This window comes from Somniosus microcephalus, chromosome 11, assembly GCF_052327205.1.
Source record: "Somniosus microcephalus isolate GS21.2 chromosome 11, FLI_Smic_1.0, whole genome shotgun sequence".
Classification (NCBI taxonomy): domain Eukaryota; kingdom Metazoa; phylum Chordata; class Chondrichthyes; order Squaliformes; family Somniosidae; genus Somniosus; species Somniosus microcephalus.
Window position 1 is genome coordinate 94,721,594 of NC_140997.1, and position 21,617 is coordinate 94,743,210.

The 21,617-nt window shown below is 55.3% G+C and overlaps 1 protein-coding gene across 1 annotated transcript; it reads right to left on the reverse strand.

Annotated features, from left to right (window-relative positions):
- Positions 1–573: 573 nt before the first annotated feature.
- Positions 574–21,406, reverse strand: LOC147110775 (ras-related C3 botulinum toxin substrate 1-like). The gene is made up of 4 exons (XM_086001088.1): positions 21,280–21,406; positions 5,037–5,099; positions 4,095–4,254; positions 574–1,884 (listed from the first exon to the last, which is right to left on the reverse strand). The coding sequence occupies exons 1-4, from the start codon at positions 21,370–21,372 to the stop codon at positions 1,754–1,756; spliced, it is 447 nt and encodes a 148-aa protein (XP_085857214.1). The 5' UTR covers positions 21,373–21,406; the 3' UTR covers positions 574–1,753.
- Positions 21,407–21,617: the final 211 nt, after the last annotated feature.

Genomic DNA, 21,617 nt, shown 5'->3' on the forward strand with positions numbered 1-21,617 from the left:
AGATCTCTAACCAATCGGCATATTCACCATTTATTTAAATCACACAGTTAAACACAGAACAGTAATTATGAATGTAAGCAAACTGTTCCTTTTTCTCCAACATTTTAACACTTGGTTTTTAAAAAAGCAACATCATTTGTTTCTCCGTTAAGTTCTTCCCCCCCCCCTTTGTTGGATTCCACTGTTCTAAAATAGATGAGCAACATGCATAGAAAATACACTGGGATTATGTACATTTTCGATAAGGCAGCTACGGTAGAATTAAACAGAGCACGAGGACAGGTGAGGAGTTGATGGCTCCATGCAAGATTTGGTTGGTTTGCTTTTAAGGCTTCCCAAAACAGGAGAGAAAGGGTTAAGATCTGCAATCAAGCTGCTTGAGACAGGAAACATGGAGGGATAGAAACTGAGGTAATAAAAATGCTCTTTAACTTGGAGAGTTAGTCAAGCATTTTCCACAGAATCGCATGTTTATAACAAAAAGTTAGCAACATCAATCCCACCACTCATTATGTTCCAGTTTATGAAATAACTTTCATTGCATTCAAAACTGAAGAAATGACACATCCAATATGACTTCATGTTAAAATTTACTATTTAAAAATGAAAATCATCTCGTTAGTCACATACAGTCATGAGTATAACCATTTCAGAAACATACAAAAAGTATGTTGCATATAAATCCCTTAAAGTTATAAATCAGTAAAGTTTGTTAGGACCCAGTTAATGCCTTCAATGAACCAGTCTTTTTTTTTTACCCCAAGTTCCTGCATCTGCTCCCACCACATCAACACTCATTTCTACCTGTTGTCCCATCTGTACTTAAAACATGCAACGGTTCAGCAAACCCAGCAGAGGTCCTTCAAAAATCAAGCATCTGTTTCCCCTTTCTCTATACCAGTCCAAGAATACTGAAGCTCCCAGTTCAATGCCAATTGTTAACTGCACCTCCATCACACTGGAGCACATTTTATTAGTAATTTGCTTAGACTTCCAATGCGTTCGGTTTTAAGTTTAGATATGTAGCAGCAGACATGATTAACTCGTTGTACTTGACGTTTACATCAATAAAGCCTCTGTGCCATCTTCGAGCTAGCAAGGTAATGTGGTTAGCGTATAGTGTAATATAGTAAAAACAGGGCCAGCTAAAGCATCCTTTAAAGCCTCTGAACTCTACGAATCCTTTCATATCTTCAGAGCTGTTCCAAGTCATACATCTATAACCATTTCAACACTATGGGTTAAATGCAGCTCCTGTCCCCGTGCAGTTTAAGCCGTTGAGTTAATGTGCAGCTATGCTGCAATGGCTGGGAGTAGGTCCGGCACTAATTGTATAGTTAGTGTTCTGGAAAGGCTGTAAACGGTACCAGATGGCAGAAAGATGCAGTTCCTTCTACACATTTAGTGTTTGTAGTGCAGCAGATGTGTATCTTTAGTTACAGTAGATAATTTGGCAACTTAAATACAATTGAGGAGTGTAAACAGGCAATGGTTGTGTGTGTGTGTGGGGTGGGGGAGGGGTGGTAATATAGGTAGGGAGGGAGGTGGGGACGGGACAGAAAGCCAACAGGACCTATAATCAATACTCTTCCATTACATAGTAAACGTCTGAAAAATTAGACAGTAGCTGTGGTCAATAGTGCTGCGTAGAGGGACTCTAAAGAAGAGAGGAAAGTAATCACAACACAGGGAAAAATATTGGCATTTGAATCGATGCTCTGTGGGCCTGGTAAAACTGACGGGAAGGATTGATTTACAAAAAAAAACATTTTCTCTTCTTTTTCTTTACAGGAATAGGACAGAGAACCGCTCGGATCGCTTCATCAAACACGGTCTTAAGGCCTCGCTGAGTTAGTGCCGAACATTCCAAGTACTTCACTGAACCTGTGGAGCAAACGGCGGAACAAAAATCAGTAGAATCGCAGCATTAAAATTAAAAGCTATTCTTTGAGTGAGTCAGTGATTATTTGTGTTGGTATAACTTGCAATTAATGTGTCTTCTGATGACTGAAAAACACTTCCCTGCTGCAGTCACTAGGTAGTGATCAGGAACATAGGATATACGGCACAGAAACAAGTCATTCGGCCCAACCACTCGAGCCTCCTCCCCTTTCCTTATCTAACTATCAGTATAACCCTCTATTCCTTTCTCCCTCATATGCTTATCTAGCCTCCCCTTAAATACATCTATACTATTCACCTCAACCACTCCCTGTGGTAGTGAGTTCCACATTCTCACCACTCTTTGGGTAAAGAAGTTTATTCTGAATTCCCTATTGGATTTCTTGGTGATTATCTTATATTGATGGTTCAATATAACGCGGCCCATTCTCTTTCCTTCATCCGCCCCTCAACTGAAGGGCAGAGGCCAAAAGTAGTGCAGATTCAATAATAACTTTCAAAATGGAACTGAAACACTTGAAAAGGAAAAAAATTGCAGGGCTATGGGAGAAGAGTGGGGGAGTGGCACTAATTGGATCGCTGGCACGGGAACGATGGGCTGAATGGCCTCCTCTGTGATTATAAATCAACATGCATTTTGTATTCCCTACTGAAAGTGTGCCAACTTCAGGCAAGACCACCCCACCTTTACAGTAGCTGGTTACAGTAGTGTTGCACACAGCTTATAGACCACAACATCTTCACAATGCATACTTCTGTAGCTGGTTCATATCTAATATTTCTGTAATTAGATATTCCTGCGACACATTTTAAAAGCCAAACGATATGCAGCACACAGCTAAAAATCATTAAGTAAACGGTTACAGTCTACAAAAAGATCATGTGACAAACACACACTTTGTTGAAGAATTGTTAGTTTAAAGTTAGCTAGTTTAAATTCTAGTGAAAGTGGAATGACGCAAGATCACATCTGTGATGCTTTTCTAAACAGGCAGAGAGAGAAGTTCGTTAATCTCCGCAGTGATTAAGTCAGCTTGTAACAGTCTTCAGCTGTCCAAGTTTGCCAGCTACAGCTCTACGATACTCAAATTACTGTTCACTGATAAATTTCAGCACACTAGAGTCACGGGAAACCCAAAGTCTGACAGGCTGTAAATGTACTTTTGGAAAGGAAAGAGCCTGGTTTCCAAATTTATTAAAAATCTAAAAGCGATAAACCGCTGCCTAAGCTCTAGTTACCTGGTCTGTGAAGTCTAGGTGCTCAGTGATTTAACTCTAACTTGGCTGGTGGTAGGGAGGAAAGAGGAATTATATTTATTTAATTGCTCAAAATTAAACAAGTGCTGATTCAAAGAAAAGACTCCTTTAGTTTGATTTAACTTCAAAATTAACACCCATATTTAATGGCAAGGAATGTTATCTGCAGGAAAGAGAACTCTGTTGCAGGGTCTCGGTTAGTGTCTGCAACCTCCTCCAGCCCTACAACCCTCCGAGATCTCTGCGCTCCTCCAATTCTGGCCTCTTGCACATCCCCGATTTTCATCACTCCACCATTGGTGACCGTGCCTTCAGCTGCCTGGGCCCTAAGCACTGGAATTCCCTCCCTAAACCTCTCCGCCTCTTGCCAACCTTCAAGATACTCCTTAAAACCTACCTCTTTGACCAAGCTTGTGGTCACCTGTCCTAATATCTCATGTGGCTCAGTGTCAAATTTTGTCTGATTACACTCCTGCAAAGCGCCTTGGGATGTTTTACGATGTTAAAGGCTCTATATAAATGCAAGTTCTCATGGTTGGGGTGTCCATGGCGCACAAGAAAGACTTGCATTTCTACAGCGCCTTTCACGATCACCTGACATCCCAAAGCGCTTCACAGCCAATGAAGTATTTTTGAAGTGTAGTCACTGTTGTAATGTAGGAAATGTGGCAGCCAATTTGCACACAGAGACTTGAACCCACAACCTTCTGACTCACAGGCGAGTGCGCTACCCACTGAGCCACAGCTGATGAGTAAGTGGCAACAAAGTCTGAACAACTTTGAAGTTATTGAGGCAACACCAAGATTCAGGAGAAACATGAAAAGGGTGGCTCAGCTACCCAGCCGGGCCTGTAAAAGCAGTTTTAGGGTCTGCAGATAGAGCAGTGAGAAATGCAACAGTGCAAGTTAACAGGAACAAGGGAGGAAATTCGTACCAATCTCTTTCGCCATAGCAAGGCCCTGGGGGTAGGTAATAGGAGTCAGCTTTTTTTCCCTCAGTTTTTCAATTGTGTCCTTGTCATCTCGCAGATCAAGCTTGGTGCCCACCAGGATGATGGGTGTATTTGGACAATGATGCCTCACTTCAGGATACCACTAGGGAAATAAACAGTGAATAAGAACATAAGAAATAGGAGCAGGAGTAGGCCATTTGGACCTTCGAGCCTGCTCCGCCATTCAATAAGATCACGGCTGATCTTCTACCTCAACTCCACTTTCCCGCACTATTCCCATAGCCCTCGATTCCCTTAATATTAAAAAATCTATCGATCTCTGTCTTAAATATACTCAACGACTGAGCCTGCACAGCCCTCTAGGGTAGAGAATTCCAAAGATTCACCACCCTCAGTGAAGAAATAAAAGTACAATTCCACGCCTTCACACAAAACTGAATTCCAACATTGTCCTAAACCCTCGGACATCCACAAACAGCAGACACAAGATACTAAGCAATCCCTCACTGAAAAGGAGTTTGGCCAGCCTGTGACCAACTGCAGCACCCAGTCCCCATCTACTGAGGGTATTTCCACTGTAGTCATAAGCACTTTATATAAAATTGCTACTCACCCTGTCAATGGACAGGTTTCCCCAAGTAATAGGATGCTAAGTCTCATGCTGACAACAACTAACGGATTAAAAATCAAAATAAAATCAGCACGGCTCAAACCTTTACAAAGCCACATTGTGTGGGTCACAGCAAGTGAGTAGATTTCCTTTGCGGCATTGTGCCACTTGCTAAGTCTGCACTTTCCAGCCTCCAGTACAAGCCCCACATTTTGATTGAGGTGGCCTCAACTGAACAGTGTCAGTTGGAATTGTCACAAGACTGCGATGAAACCATTCCACTCACTGTAGTTCTGTATCGAGCCATTGCTTACCTTGGCACGGACATTTTCAAAGGAGGCCGGGCTCACCAGTGAGAAGCAGATTAGAAACACGTCCTGCAGGAAAAACAAGAAACGTTAGTATTGGTTGTCAAAACTGCTGCTTTTTATATTCACTTCCCCCCCCCACCCCCAGCAGACACTTACAGCCCTCTAGTATCTAACGCAATTGGTCATTCATGTGCCAGTGGAGAATGTCTGCAGGCTATTGGGCCAAGGGAGACAGACAAAACATCACAGCGGAAACCAATCTGGAGCTGACCCGAAACAATCTCACACCCTCTTGTGGCAGCAGCAACCATTAAAGAAAGACTTGCATTTCTATAGCGCCTTTCACCTCAGGACGCCCCCAAAGCACTTTACAGCCAATGAGGTACTTTCTGAAGCATAGTCAACTGTTGTAATGTAGGAAATGCAGTAGCCAATTTGCACACAGCAAGAGCGAACAAACAGCAATGTGATAATTACCAGATAATCTGTTTTAGGGATGTTGATTAAGGGATAAATATTGGTCGCATCTATTTGCAACACCAGATTTCTGACAAGACACACCCAACATTTTATCTGGAATGTGTAATTAGATTCTGCCTGCCTCAGTAATCAAGTACTTTGCAATGTGTAATATGATCCATTCATTGTGACAGCCAGGCTCCAGAGCTCACAGAGAACAAACAGGACTCACCCTCACAGGTTAGGACCCTCCTCCCACTCCAAACAAGTTCCTGCCCCTCCCAAACAAGTTCCTGACCCCCCCGCCCCGACATTCACCGCCCTCTTTCCTCCCCCCAACCCCCCCGACATTCACCGCCCTCTTTCCTCCCCCCCCCCGACATTCACCGCCCTCTTTCCTCCCCCCCCGACATTCACCGCCCTCTTTCCTCCCCCCCCCCCGACATTCACCGCCCTCTTTCCTCCCCCCAACCCCCCCGACATTCACCGCCCTCTTTCCTCCCCCCCCCGACATTCACCGCCCTCTTTCCTCCCCCCCCCCCGACATTCACCGCCCTCTTTCCTCCCCCCACCCCCCGACATTCACCGCCCTCTTTCCTCCCCCCACCCCCCCGACATTCACCGCCCTCTTTCCTCCCCCCCCCCGACATTCACCGCCCTCTTTCCTCCCCCCCCCGACATTCACTGCCCTCTTTCCTCCCCCCCCCGACATTCACCGCCCTCTTTCCTCCCCCCCCGACATTCACCGCCCTCTTTCCTCCCCCCCCCGACATTCACCGCCCTCTTTCCTCCCCCCCCCCGACATTCACCGCCCTCTTTCCTCTCCCCCCCCCGACATTCACCGCCCTCTTTCCTCTCCCCCCCCGACATTCACCGCCCTCTTTCCTCCCCCCCCGACATTCACCGCCCTCTTTCCTCCCCCCCCCCGACATTCACCGCCCTCTTTCCTCTCCCCCCCCCGACATTCACCGCCCTCTTTCCTCTCCCCCCCCCGACATTCACCGCCCTCTTTCCTCTCCCCCCCCCGACATTCACCGCCCTCTTTCCTCTCCCCCCCCCGACATTCACCGCCCTCTTTCCTCTCCCCCCCCCGACATTCACCGCCCTCTTTCCTCTCCCCCCCCCGACATTCACCGCCCTCTTTCCTCTCCCCCCCCCGACATTCACCGCCCTCTTTCCTCCCCCCCCGACATTCACCGCCCTCTTTCCTCTCCCCCCCCGACATTCACCGCCCTCTTTCCTCCCCCCCCGACATTCACCGCCCTCTTTCCTCCCCCCCCCCGACATTCACCGCCCTCTTTCCTCCCCCCCGACATTCACCGCCCTCTTTCCTCTCCCCCCCCCGACATTCACCGCCCTCTTTCCTCTCCCCCCCCCGACATTCACCGCCCTCTTTCCTCTCCCCCCCGACATTCACCGCCCTCTTTCCTCCCCCCCCCGACATTCACCGCCCTCTTTCCTCCCCCCCCCGACATTCACCGCCCTCTTTCCTCCCCCCCCCGACATTCACCGCCCTCTTTCCTCCCCCCCCCCCGACATTCACCGCCCTCTTTCCTCTCCCCCCCCGACATTCACCGCCCTCTTTCCTCCCCCCCCGACATTCACCGCCCTCTTTCCTCCCCCCCCCGACATTCACCGCCCTCTTTCCTCCCCCCCCCCGACATTCACCGCCCTCTTTCCTCCCCCCCCCGACATTCACCGCCCTCTTTCCTCCCCCCCCCGACATTCACCGCCCTCTTTCCTCCCCCCCCCGACATTCACCGCCCTCTTTCCTCCCCCCCCCCGACATTCACCGCCCTCTTTCCTCCCCCCCCCCCGACATTCACCGCCCTCTTTCCTCCCCCCCCCCCGACATTCACCGCCCTCTTTCCTCCCCCCCCCCCGACATTCACCGCCCTCTTTCCTCCCCCCCCGACATTCACCGCCCTCTTTCCTCCCCCCCCCGACATTCACCGCCCTCTTTCCTCCCCCCCCCCGACATTCACCGCCCTCTTTCCTCCCCCCCCCGACATTCACCGCCCTCTTTCCTCCCCCCCCCGACATTCACCGCCCTCTTTCCTCCCCCCCCCCCCCGACATTCACCGCCCTCTTTCCTCCCCCCCCGACATTCACCGCCCTCTTTCCTCCCCCCGACATTCACCGCCCTCTTTCCTCCCCCCCCCGACATTCACCGCCCTCTTTCCCCCCCCCCCGACATTCACCGCCCTCTTTCCTCCCCCCCCGACATTCACCGCCCTCTTTCCCCCCCCCCGACATTCACCGCCCTCTTTCCTCCCCCCCCGACATTCACCGCCCTCTTTCCTCCCCCCCCGACATTCACCGCCCTCTTTCCTCCCCCCCCCGACATTCACCGCCCTCTTTCCTCCCCCCGACATTCACCGCCCTCTTTCCTCCCCCCCCGACATTCACCGCCCTCTTTCCTCCCCCCCCCGACATTCACCGCCCTCTTTCCTCCCCCCCCGACATTCACCGCCCTCTTTCCCCCCCCCCGACATTCACCGCCCTCTTTCCTCCCCCCCCGACATTCACCGCCCTCTTTCTCCCCCCCCGACATTCACCGCCCTCTTTCCTCCCCCCCCGACATTCACCGCCCTCTTTCCTCCCCCCCCGACATTCACCGCCCTCTTTCCTCTCCCCCCCGACATTCACCGCCCTCTTTCCTCCCCCCCCGACATTCACCGCCCTCTTTCCTCCCCCCCCGACATTCACCGCCCTCTTTCCCCCCCCCCCCCCCGACATTCACCGCCCTCTTTCCCCCCCCCCCGACATTCACCGCCCTCTTTCCTCTCCCCCCCCGACATTCACCGCCCTCTTTCCTCCCCCCCCCGACATTCACCGCCCTCTTTCCCCCCCCCCCCGACATTCACCGCCCTCTTTCCTCTCCCCCCCCGACATTCACCGCCCTCTTTCCTCCCCCCCCGACATTCACCGCCCTCTTTCCTCCCCCCCCCCGACATTCACCGCCCTCTTTCCTCTCCCCCCCGACATTCACCGCCCTCTTTCCTCCCCCCCCGACATTCACCGCCCTCTTTCCTCCCCCCCCGACATTCACCGCCCTCTTTCCTCCCCCCCGACATTCACCGCCCTCTTTCCTCCCCCCCCGACATTCACCGCCCTCTTTCCTCCCCCCCCCCCCGACATTCACCGCCCTCTTTCCCCCCCCCCCGACATTCACCGCCCTCTTTCCTCTCCCCCCCCGACATTCACCGCCCTCTTTCCTCCCCCCCCCGACATTCACCGCCCTCTTTCCTCTCCCCCCCGACATTCACCGCCCTCTTTCCTCCCCCCCCGACATTCACCGCCCTCTTTCCTCCCCCCCCGACATTCACCGCCCTCTTTCCTCCCCCCCGACATTCACCGCCCTCTTTCCTCCCCCCCCGACATTCACCGCCCTCTTTCCTCCCCCCCGACATTCACCGCCCTCTTTCCTCCCCCCCCGACATTCACCGCCCTCTTTCCTCCCCCCCCGACATTCACCGCCCTCTTTCCTCCCCCCCCGACATTCACCGCCCTCTTTCCTCCCCCCCCCCCCGACATTCACCGCCCTCTTTCCCCCCCCCCCGACATTCACCGCCCTCTTTCCTCTCCCCCCCCGACATTCACCGCCCTCTTTCCTCCCCCCCCGACATTCACCGCCCTCTTTCCTCCCCCCCCGACATTCACCGCCCTCTTTCCTCTCCCCCCCGACATTCACCGCCCTCTTTCCTCTCCCCCCCGACATTCACCGCCCTCTTTCCTCCCCCCCCGACATTCACCGCCCTCTTTCCTCCCCCCCCCGACATTCACCGCCCTCTTTCCTCTCCCCCCCGACATTCACCGCCCTCTTTCCTCCCCCCCCCGACATTCACCGCCCTCTTTCCTCTCCCCCCCGACATTCACCGCCCTCTTTCCTCCCCCCCCGACATTCACCGCCCTCTTTCCTCCCCCCCCGACATTCACCGCCCTCTTTCCTCCCCCCCGACATTCACCGCCCTCTTTCCTCTCCCCCCCCGACATTCACCGCCCTCTTTCCTCCCCCCCCGACATTCACCGCCCTCTTTCCTCCCCCCCCGACATTCACCGCCCTCTTTCCTCCCCCCCGACATTCACCGCCCTCTTTCCTCCCCCCCCGACATTCACCGCCCTCTTTCCTCCCCCCCCCGACATTCACCGCCCTCTTTCCTCTCCCCCCCCCGACATTCACCGCCCTCTTTCCTCTCCCCCCCCGACATTCACCGCCCTCTTTCCTCCCCCCCCCGACATTCACCGCCCTCTTTCCTCTCCCCCCCCCGACATTCACCGCCCTCTTTCCTCCCCCCCCGACATTCACCGCCCTCTTTCCTCCCCCCCCCGACATTCACCGCCCTCTTTCCTCCCCCCCCGACATTCACCGCCCTCTTTCCTCCCCCCCCCCGACATTCACCGCCCTCTTTCCTCCCCCCCCGACATTCACCGCCCTCTTTCCTCCCCCCCCGACATTCACCGCCCTCTTTCCTCCCCCCCCGACATTCACCGCCCTCTTTCCTCCCCCCCCCCGACATTCACCGCCCTCTTTCCTCCCCCCCCGACATTCACCGCCCTCTTTCCTCCCCCCCAACATTCACCGCCCTCTTTCCTCCCCCCCCCGACATTCACCGCCCTCTTTCCTCCCCCCCCCGACATTCACCGCCCCCTTTCCTCCCCCCCCCGACATTCACCGCCCTCTTTCCTCCCCCCCCCGACATTCACCGCCCTCTTTCCTCCCCCCCCCGACATTCACCGCCCTCTTTCCTCCCCCCCCGACATTCACCGCCCTCTTTCCTCCCCCCACCCCCCGACATTCACCGCCCTCTTTCCTCCCCCCCCGACATTCACCGCCCTCTTTCCTCTCCCCCCCCCGACATTCACCGCCCTCTTTCCTCCCCCCCCCGACATTCACCGCCCTCTTTCCTCCCCCCCCCCGACATTCACCGCCCTCTTTCCTCCCCCCCCGACATTCACCGCCCTCTTTCCTCCCCCCCCGACATTCACCGCCCTCTTTCCTCCCCCCCCGACATTCACCGCCCTCTTTCCTCCCCCCCCGACATTCACCGCCCTCTTTCCTCTCCCCCCCCGACATTCACCGCCCTCTTTCCTCCCCCCCCCCGACATTCACCGCCCTCTTTCCTCCCCCCCCGACATTCACCGCCCTCTTTCCTCCCCCCCCCGACATTCACCGCCCTCTTTCCTCCCCCCCGACATTCACCGCCCTCTTTCCTCCCCCCCCCGACATTCACCGCCCTCTTTCCTCTCCCCCCCCGACATTCACCGCCCTCTTTCCTCCCCCCCCCCGACATTCACCGCCCTCTTTCCTCTCCCCCCCCGACATTCACCGCCCTCTTTCCTCCCCCCCCCCCCCCAAAGTTCCTGACCTCTTCCCTCCCACCCATTATGAGAGTCACAGATTGTTAGCAGGTTTATTGGGTATGAAGTGAATAGTGACAGTGTCGTGACTTCTGGATTTCGTCCAGTCCAATGATGTCACTTGCCACACACGCACCGAGCTTTCTGAGAAATCAACCAGGTCTAGGGGGAGGAGAGAACGTGGTGCTGGAATAAATGGGGTGGGGTTGGAAGATGGTGATCCGTCTTACCATCTGGATCATGTTCTCGCTCTCATCCGCCCCCCCCTTAGACCCCGGATCACATTCTTCCCCCAGCCCCACTGTGCTGTCCATACTCTTTATCCTCCTCCCCCGATCCCCCCTCTCTATTGCCCCTCTGATCCCTCTCTCCCGCCCCTCCGATCCGCTCTCTCTCCCGCCCCTCCGATCCCCTCTCTCCCGCCCCTCCGTCCCCCCGATCCCCTCTCCCACCCCCCTCTCCCCCCTCTCCCGCCCCTCCAATCCCCTCTCTCCCTCCTCTGATCCACTCTCTCCCCCCTCTGATCCACTCTCCCCCATCCGATTCTCTTTCCACCCCCAATCTAATCTCTGCCCCCTCCGATCTCTCTCTCCCCGCTGATCTGATCTCATCTCTCTCTCTCTCCTCCCTTTCGATCCTCGATCTCCCTCCAGCCCCAGCGACTTCCCTAACCTTCTCCGCACGGAGCCGTGGAAAGCATGGCTCATAGTGCAGGCTGCAGCTGCAGATTGGGTACTGCGCATGCGTGGCTCCGATATACCGCATGCACGTGCAGAAAGTCGCAATGTTCGTGTAAATAATTACAGTGATAAATATTGGCCAGGACACCAAGGAGAACTCCCCTGCTGCTCTTCAAACAACGTTGTGGGATCTTTTACGTCCACCAGAGGGAGCAGACGGAGCCTCGGTTTAACGTCTCATCTGAAAGACGACACCTCAGACAGTGCAGCACTCCCTCAGCACTGCACTGAAGTGTCAGCCTGCATCATGTGCTCAAGTTTCTGGAGTGGGGCTTGAACCCATGACCTTCTGACTCAGAGGCGAGCGTGCTGCCCACTGAGCCACGGCTGACAGGAACCCTAGTTGCTTTTTTCCCCTTCCTAACCTGGGAATACTGGGTTCGATTAGTGTTGTCAGCACTATGACTGAGATCAGCTCACTTATCACAGACCAGGGATATAATCCAGGGAGTGTATTCGTCCATTGAGCCATCCTTCACTTCTGAAGGTGTGGGTGAATTGAAGTTGCTATTCTAAATGCTGCCAAACTTCAAAAAGGTACAAGCACCCAGTTTACTTGCCAAGTTGTACTTGCCCGAAAAATAAACAATGCAGCCAGTCACTAAAACTATGTCTCCTGACAGAGGATTGGAGCTGGAGCTGCAAGTTACAACTTGACTTCCTAGTACACAACTCCGCCATCTGACTGCACCAAACAAACCCCGAGGCACTGTGTCAAACAGAGGACCGAAAGAAAAACTCCACCCATATACATACCGCACCCATCCTAGACTCGTGCACACAACTTGCATTTACACATCGCCTTTAACGTAATGAAAGGCACTTCACAGGAGCATTCTCAGACAAACTTCGACACTGAGCCACGTAAGGAGATATAGGTGACCAAAAGCTAAGTCAAAGAGGTCGGTTTAAAGGAGCTTCTTAAAGGAGAGAGAGGTGGAGAGGTTTAGGGAGGGAATTCCAGGGCTTAGGGCCCAGGCAGGTGAAGGCACGGCCACCAATGGTAGAGCGATTAAAATTGGGGATGTACAAGAGGCCAGAACTGGAGGAGCGCAGAGATCTCAGAGGGTTGTAGGGCTGGAGGAGGTTAGAGATGGGGAGGGAGTGAGGCCACAGAGATTTGAAAACAAGGATGAGAATTTTTAAATTGAGGCATTGCCGGACCAGGAGCCAATGTAGGTCAGCGAGCACAGGGGGCGATGGGTGAACGGGACTTGGTGCGAGTTAGGACACGGGGCAGTGAGCACAGGGGGCGATGGGTGAACGGGACTTGGTGTGAGTTAGGACACGGGGCAGTGAGCACAGGGGGCGACGGGTGAACGGGACTTGCTGTGAGTTAGGACACGGGGCAGTGAGCACAGGGGGCGATGGGTGAGCGGGACTTGGTGTGAGTTAGGACACGGGGCAGTGAGCACAGGGGGCGATGGGTGAACGGGACTTGGTGTGAGTTAGGACACGGGGCAGTGAGCACGGGGCGATGGGTGAACGGGACTTGGTGCGAGTTAGGACACGGGGCAGTGAGCACAGGGGGCGATGGGTGAACGGGACTTGGTGCGAGTTAGGACACGGGGCAGTGAGCACGGGGCGATGGGTGAACGGGACTTGGTGCGAGTTAGGACACGGGGCAGTGAGCACAGGGGGCGATGGGTGAACGGGACTTGGTGTGAGTTAGGACACGGGGCAGCGAGCACAGGGGGCGATGGGTGAACGGGACTTGGTGTGAGTTAGGACACGGGTCAGTGAGCACAGGGGGCGACGGTGTGAACGGGACTTGCTGTGAGTTAGGACACGGGGCAGTGAGCACGGGGCGATGGGTGAGCGGGACTTGGTGTGAGTTAGGACACGGGGCAGTGAGCACAGGGGGCGATGGGTGAATGGGACTTGGTGCGAGTTAGGACACGGGGCAGTGAGCACGGGGCGATGGGTGAGCAGGACTTGGTGTGAGTTAAGACACGAGGCAGTGAGCACAGGGGGCGATGGGTGAGCGGGACTTGGTGTGAGTTAGGACACGGGGCAGTGAGCACAGGGGGCGATGGGTGAACGGGACTTGGTGTGAGTTAGGACACGGGGCAGTGAGCACAGGGGGCGATGGGTGAGCGGGACTTGGTGTGAGTTAGGACACGGGGCAGTGAGTACAGGGGGCGACGGGTGAACGGGACTTGCTGTGAGTTAGGACACGGGGCAGTGAGCACGGGGCGATGGGTGAACGGGATTTGCTGTGAGTTAAGACACGGGGCAGTGAGCACAGGGGGCGATGGGTGAACGGGACTTGGTGTGAGTTAGGACACGGGGCAGTGAGCACAGGGGGCGATGGGTGAGCGGGACTTGGTGCGAGTTAGGACACGGGTCAGCGAGCACAGGGGGCGATGGGTGAGCGGGACTTGGTGTGAGTTAGGACACGGGTGAGTGAGCACAGGGGGCGATGGGTGAGCGGGACTTGGTGTGAGTTAGGACACGGGGCAGTGAGCACAGGGGGCGATGGGTGAGCGGGACTTGGTGTGAGTTAGGACACGGGTGAGTGAGCACAGGGGGCGATGGGTGAGCGGGACTTGGTGTGAGTTAGGACACGGGCAGTGAGCACAGGGGGCGATGGGTGAGCGGGACTTGGTGTGAGTTAGGACACGGGGCAGCGAGCACAGGGGGCGATGGGTGAGCGGGACTTGGTGCGAGTTAGGACACGGGGCAGTGAGCACAGGGGGCGATGGGTGAGCGGGACTTGGTGTGAGTTAGGACACGGGGCAGCGAGCACAGGGGGCGATGGGTGAACGGGACTTGCTGTGAGTTAAGACACGGGGCAGTGAGCACAGGGGGCGATGGGTGAGCGGGACTTGGTGTGAGTTAGGACACGGGGCAGCGAGCACAGGGGGCGATGGGTGAGCGGGACTTGGTGCGAGTTAGGACACGGGGCAGTGAGCACAGGGGGCGATGGGTGAGCGGGACTTGGTGTGAGTTAGGACACGGGGCAGTGAGCACAGGGGGCGATGGGTGAGCGGGACTTGGTGCGAGTTAGGACACGGGGCAGTGAGCACAGGGGGCGATGGGTGAGCGGGACTTGGTGCGAGTTAGGACACGGGGCAGTGAGCACAGGGGGCGATGGGTGAGCGGGACTTGGTGCGAGTTAGGACACGGGGCAGTGAGCACAGGGGGCGATGGGTGAACGGGACTTGGTGCGAGTTAGGACACGGGGCAGTGAGCACAGGGGGCGATGGGTGAGCGGGACTTGGTGCGAGCTAGGACACGGGGCAGTGAGCACAGGGGGCGATGGGTGAGCGGGACTTGGTGCGAGTTAGGACACGGGGCAGTGAGCACAGGGGGCGATGGGTGAGCGGGACTTGGTGCGAGTTAGGACACGGGGCAGTGAGCACAGGGGGCGATGGGTGAGCGGGACTTGGTGAGAGTTAGGACACGGGGCAGTGAGCACAGGGGGCGATGGGTGAACGGGACTTGGTGCGAGTTAGGACACGGGGCAGTGAGCACAGGGGGCGATGGGTGAGCGGGACTTGGTGCGAGCTAGGACACGGGGCAGTGAGCACAGGGGGCGATGGGTGAGCGGGACTTGGTGCGAGTTAGGACACGGGGCAGTGAGCACGGGGCGATGGGTGAGCGGGACTTGGTGCGAGTTAGGACACGGGGCAGTGAGCACAGGGGGCGATGGGTGAGCGGGACTTGGTGCGAGTTAGGACACGGGGCAGTGAGCACAGGGGGCGATGGGTGAGCGGGACTTGGTGCGAGTTAGGACACGGGGCAGTGAGCACAGGGGGCGATGGGTGAGCGGGACTTGGTGTGAGTTAGGACACGGGGCAGCAGAGTTTCGGGCCTACAGTATCAGTCATCAAGAAAAAATGAACTTAGTGCTGGCAACCAGATATCATTTCTCCGTAGCAAGGAGGAAACTAGGTTCACTGGGGAATTCCACATTACTGCTCATGTTTACTTGCACTGTTTAAGGATTGGGTTAACTGCTCCCGTAGCTACATTCTCCATCATTAGTGAGCCATTATCTGTTCAGCAACCGTGTAGAATGTAAACAATGTTTAAAAGATAATAAGGCAGAAAATGAAGCTGGAACATAGAAAGACAAGGATCGACTGATCAAACCGAGCTCCTTTCATCTGCCGCCCACTCAGACCATTAGGGCCAAGACCTCCCCTCTGCCCCGCTCCACCCCAATACCGATACCCGCTCCCCTCTGCCCCACTCCACCCCAATACCCGCTCCCCTCTGCCCCGCTCCACCCCATACCGATACCCGCTCCCCTCTGCCCCGCTCCCCTCTGCCCCGCTCCACCCCAATACCGATACCCGCTCCCCTGCCCCGCTCCACCCCATACCGATACCCGCTCCCCTCTACCCCGCTCCACCCCATACCGATACCCGCTCCCCTCTGCCCCGCTCCACCCCAATACCCGCTCCCCTCTGCCCCGCTCCACCCCAATACCCGCTCCCCTCTGCCCCGCTCCACCCCATACCGATACCCGCTCCTCTGCCCCGCTCCACCCCAATACCCGCTCCCCTCTGCCCCACTCCACCCCAATACCAATACCCGCTCCCCTCTGCCCCGCTCCACCCCATACCGATACCCGCTCCCCTCTGCCCCGCTCCACCCCATACCGATACCCTCTCCTCTGCTCCGCTCCACCCCAATACCCGCTCCCCTCTGCCCCACTCCACCCCAATACCAATACCCGCTCCACCCCATACCGATACCCGCTCCCCTCTGCCCCGCTCCACCCCAATACCGATACCCGCTCCCCTCTGCCCCGCTCCACCCCAATACCCGCTCCCCTCTGCCCCGCTCCACCCCAATACCGATACCCGCTCCCCTCTGCCCCGCTCCACCCCAATACCGATACCCGCTCCCCTCTGCCCCACTCCACCCCAATACCCGCTCCCCTCTGCCCCGCTCCACCCCATACCGATACCCGCTCCCCTCTGCCCCGCTCCGCCCCATACCGATACCCGCTCCCCTCTGCCCCGCTCCACCCCAATACCGATACCCGCTCCCCTCTGCCCCGCTCCACCCCATACCGATACCCGCTCCCCTCTGCCCCGCTCCACCCCAATACCGATACCCGCTCCCCTCTGCCCCACTCCACCCCAATACCCGCTCCCCTCTGCCCCGCTCCACCCCATACCGATACCCGCTCCCCTCTGCCCCGATCCACCCCAATACCGATACCTGCTCCCCTGCCCCGCTCCACCCCATACCGATACCCGCTCCCCTCTGCCCCGCTCCACCCCAATACCGATACCCGCTCCCCTCTGCCCCGCTCCACCCCAATACCCGCTCCCCTCTGCCCCGCTCCACCCCAATACCGATACCCGCTCCCCTCTGCCCCGCTCCACCCCATACCGATACCCGCTCCCCTCTGCCCCGCTCCACCCCCAATACCCAAGACCCGCACAGCTCTGCCCCACTGCAATACCCGCTCCCCTCTGCCCCACTCCACCCCAATACCCAACACCCCTCTGCCCCACTCCACCCCAATACCCAACACCCGCACCCCTCTGCCCGGCTCCACCCCAATACCCAACACCCGCTCCACCCCAATACCCAACACCCACACCCCTCTGCCCTGCTCCACTCCCAATACCCGCACCCCTCTGCCCCACTCCACCCCAATACCCAACACCCGCACCCCTCTGCCCGGCTCCACCCCAATACCCAACACCCGCTCCACCCCAATACCCAACACCCGCTCCCCTCTGCCCCACTCCACCCCAATACCCAACACCCCTCTGCCCCACTCCACCCCAATACCCAACACCCGCTCCCCTCTGCCCCACTCCACCCCAATACCCAACACCCGCTCCCCTCTGCCCCACTCCACCCCAATTGGACAAATCAAATTGGGCAGGGCTGCCTTGAGGATGAGTTCATTGAGTGTATTAGGGATGGGTTTCTTGAGCAGTATGTAACTGAACCGACCAGGGGGCAAGCAACCTTAGATCTGGTCCTGTGTAACGAGACAGGATTAATTAAAAATGTCCTAGTAAAGGATCCCCTTGGAATGAGTGACCATAACGTGGTTGAATTCCATATTCAATTAGAGGGTGAGAAGGTTGGATCTCAAACAAGCGTGCTAAGCTTGAATAAAGGAGACTATGAAGGTATGAGAGCGGAATTGAGTAGAGTGGATTGGGAAAATAGATTAAAGGGTAAGACGATACATGATCAGTGGTGTACATTTAAGGAGTTATTTTACAACTTCCAAAAAAAATATATTCCACTGAGAAGAAAAGGGTGTAAAAGAAAAGACAGCCATCCGTGGCTAAGTAAAGAAATTAAGGATAGTATTCGACTAAAAACAAGGGCATATAAGGTAGCCAAATCTAGTGGGAGGATAGAGGATTGGGAAAACTTTAAAAGACACCAAAAAATAACAAAAAGATTGATTAAGAAAGGGAAGGGAAGATAGATTATGAAAGTAAATTAGCAAAAAATATAAAAACAGATAGTAAGAGTTTTTATAGTTATATAAAAAGAAAAAGGGTGGCTAAAGTAAATGTTGGTCCCTTAGAGGATGAGACCGGGAAATTAATGGTGGGAAATATGGAGATGGCAAAAGCACTGAATGAATATTTTGTATCAGTCTTTACAGTAGAAGACACTAAGAATATCCCAACACTGGACAAACAGGGGGCTAAAGGGGGGGAGGAGCTAAACACGATCAAAATCACTAAGGAAGTGGTACTCGGTAAAATAATGGGACTCAAGGCGGATAAATCACCTGGACCTGATGGCTTACATCCTAGGGTCTTGAGGGAAGTGGCGGTAGGGATTGTGGATGCATTAGTAATAATTTTCCAAAACTCCCTGGACTCGGCAAAGGTCCCGGCAGACTGGAAAACTGCTAATGTAACACCCTTATTTAAAAAGGGCAGTAGACAGAAGGCTGGAAACTATAGACCGGTTAGCCTAACATCTGTGGTAGGTAAAATTTTGGAGTCCATTATTAAGGAGACAGTAACAGGACATTTGGATAATCATCATTTAATAGGACAAAGTCAGCATGGTTTTATGAAGGGGAAGTCATGTTTGACAAATTTGCTGGAGTTCTTTGAGGAAGTAACATATAGGGTGGATAAAGGGGAACCAGTGGACGTAGTGTTTTTAGACTTCCAAAAGGCATTTGACAAGGTGCCACACAAAAGATTATTGCTTAAGATAAAAAATCACGGGATTGGGGGTAATATTCTGGCATGGATAGAGGATTGGCTATCTAACAGAAGGCAGAGAGTTGGGATAAATGGTTCATTCTCAGACTGGCAATCAGTAACTAGTGGTGTTCCGCAGGGGTCAGTGCTGGGTCCCCAACTCTTTACAATCTATATTAACGATTTGGAGGAGGGGACCGAGTGTAACATATCAAAGTTTGCAGATGATACTAAGATGGGAGGGAAAGTAGTGAGTGAGGAGGACATAAAAAACCTGCAAGGGGACATAGACAGGCTAAGTAAGTGGGCAGAGATTTGGCAGATGGAATACAATACTGGAAAGTGTGAGGTTATGCACTTTGGCAGGAAAAATCATAGAGCAAGTTATTATCTTAATGGCAAGAAACTGGAAAGTACTGAAGTACAAAGGGATCTGGGGGTCCTGGTGCACGAAACTCAAAAGGTTAGTATGCAGGTGCAGCAGGTGATTAAGAAGGCCAATGGAATGTTGGCTTTCATTGCTAGGGGGATAGAATATAAAAATAGGGAGGTATTGCTTCAGTTGTACAAGGTATTGGTGAGACCACACCTGGAATACTGCGTACAGTTTTGGCGTCCATACTTAAGAAAGGACATACTTGCTCTCGAGTCAGTACAAAGAAGGTTCACTCGGTTAATCCCGGGGATGAGGGGATGGACATATGAGGAGAGGTTGAGTAGATTGGGACTCTACTCATTGGAGTTCAGAAGAATGAGAGGCGATCTTTTTGAAACATATAAGATTGTGAAGGGGTTGGATCGGGTGGATGCGGGGAGGATGTTCCCGATGATGGGTGAAACTAGAACTAGGGGGCATAGTCTTAGAATAAGGGGCTGCTCTTTCAAAACTGAGATGAGGAGGAACTACTTCACTCAGAAGGTGGTAGGTCCATGGAATATGCTGCCCCAAAAAGCTGTAAAAGCTACATCATTACATAAATTTAAAACAGAAATAGACAGTTTCCTAGAAGTAAAGGGAATTAAGGGTGGAATTTGGACATGAGTCTAGGTCCGGATCGGTCATGGCCCTGTGGGTAGCGGAGCAGGCCCAGGGGCCGTGTAGCCTGATCCTGCTCCTATTTCGTGTGTCTAATTCTGTTAGATTCAGGAGATGGTTCTGTGATAGTGGATTGGCGGTTAGGATCAGATCAGCCATGATCTTATTGAATGGCGGAGCAGGCTCGAGGGGCCGATTGGCCTACTCCTGCTCCTATTTCTTATGTTCTTATGTAACACCCACACCCCTCTGCCCCAATACCCAACACCCGCTCCCCTCTGCCCCGCTCCACCCCCAATACCGATACCTACTCCCCTCTGCCCCACTCCACCCCAATACCGATACCCGCTCCCCTCTGCCCCGCTCCACCCCCAATACCGATACCTACTCCCCTCTGCCCCACTCCACCCCAATACCGATACCCGCTCCCCTCTGCCCCGCTCCACCCCCAATACCGACACCCGCACCCCTCTGCCCCGCTCCACCCCAATACAGATACCCGCACCCCTCTGCCCTGCTCCACCCCCAATACCCAACACCCGCTCCCCTCTGCCCCACTCCACCCCAATACCCAAACCCCTCTGCCCCGCTCCACCCCAATACCGATACCCTCTCCCCTCTACGCCGCTCCACCAATACCCAAAACCCACTCCACCCCAATACCCGCACCCCTCTGCCCCACTCCACCCCAATACCCAACACCTGCTCCCCTCTGCCCCGCTCCACCCCCAATACCGACACCCGCTCCCCTCTGCCCCACTCCACCCCCAATAACGATACCCGCTCCCCTCTGCCCCACTCCACCCCAATACCGATACCCGCACCCCTCTGCTCCACTCCACCCCCAATACCGACACCCGCACCCCTCTGCCCCGCTCCACCCCCAATACCGACACCCGCACCCCTCTGCTCCACTCCACCCCCAATACCGATACCCGCACCCCTCTGCCCCACTCCACCCCCAGTAACGATACCCGCTCCCCTCTGCCCCACTCCACCCCATACCCAACACCCGCTCCACCCCCAATAACCAAAATCCGCTCCCCTCTGCCCCCCCAATACCGATACCCGCACCCCTCTGCCCCACTCCACCCCCAATAACGATACCCGCTCCCCTCTGCCCCACTCCACCCCAACACCCGCTCCCCTCTGCCCCGCTCCACCCCCAATACCGATACCCGCTCCACCCCATACCCCGACACCCGCTCCCCTCTGCCCCGCTCCACCCCATACCCCGACACCCGCTCCCCTCTGCCCCGCTCCACCCCCAATACCGATACCCGCTCCCCTCTGCCCCGCTCCACCCCATACCCCGACACCCGCTCCCCTCTGCCCCGCTCCACCCCATACCCCGACACCCGCTCCCCTCTGCCCCGCTCCACCCCCCAATACCCCGACACCCGCTGCTCCACCTCCTACACCCTTGCCCTGCTTTCCCATTATTTCTGCTCCTTGACTGTCAGTACTGCTTGTGACAGACAGACGACACTCACTGTTTGAGGGTAAGAGAGTGGACGCAGACGGTCGTAATCTTCCTGCCCAGCCGTGTCCCAAAGCCCCAGGTTCACCGGCTTCCCATCAACCATCACGTTTGCGGAATAGTTGTCAAAGCTGCAAAAAGAGCAGAGTTTTTAAACCTGCAGAAAAAGGTGCCCAACAGGGTCAGTCGTCACCAGCGAGCAGCCTGCGCAGACCTCACTGTTACTGAGCCGTTTGTTAATTGCATAAACTTACTGAATAAACCCGAACAACTGCTTTTAAAACACATCAGTGAGAGCTGAGGAATGTAACCTGGGTGCAGACTGCCCACACCCGTCAACATCACAAACTG

Excerpts from the sequence above, each read along its gene's own strand:
- LOC147110775 (XM_086001088.1), bottom strand. The coding sequence starts at position 21,372 with ATGGTTGATGGGAAGCCGGTGAACCTGGGGCTTTGGGACACGGCTGGG. Across the intron at positions 5,100-21,279 it reads CACTCTCTTACCCTCAAACA|GACGTGTTTCTAATCTGCTT; the intron begins GTGAGTGTCGTC and ends TTTTTCCTGCAG. Across the intron at positions 1,885-4,094 it reads TGCTATGGCGAAAGAGATTG|GTTCAGTGAAGTACTTGGAA; the intron begins GTACGAATTTCC and ends TTTGCTCCACAG.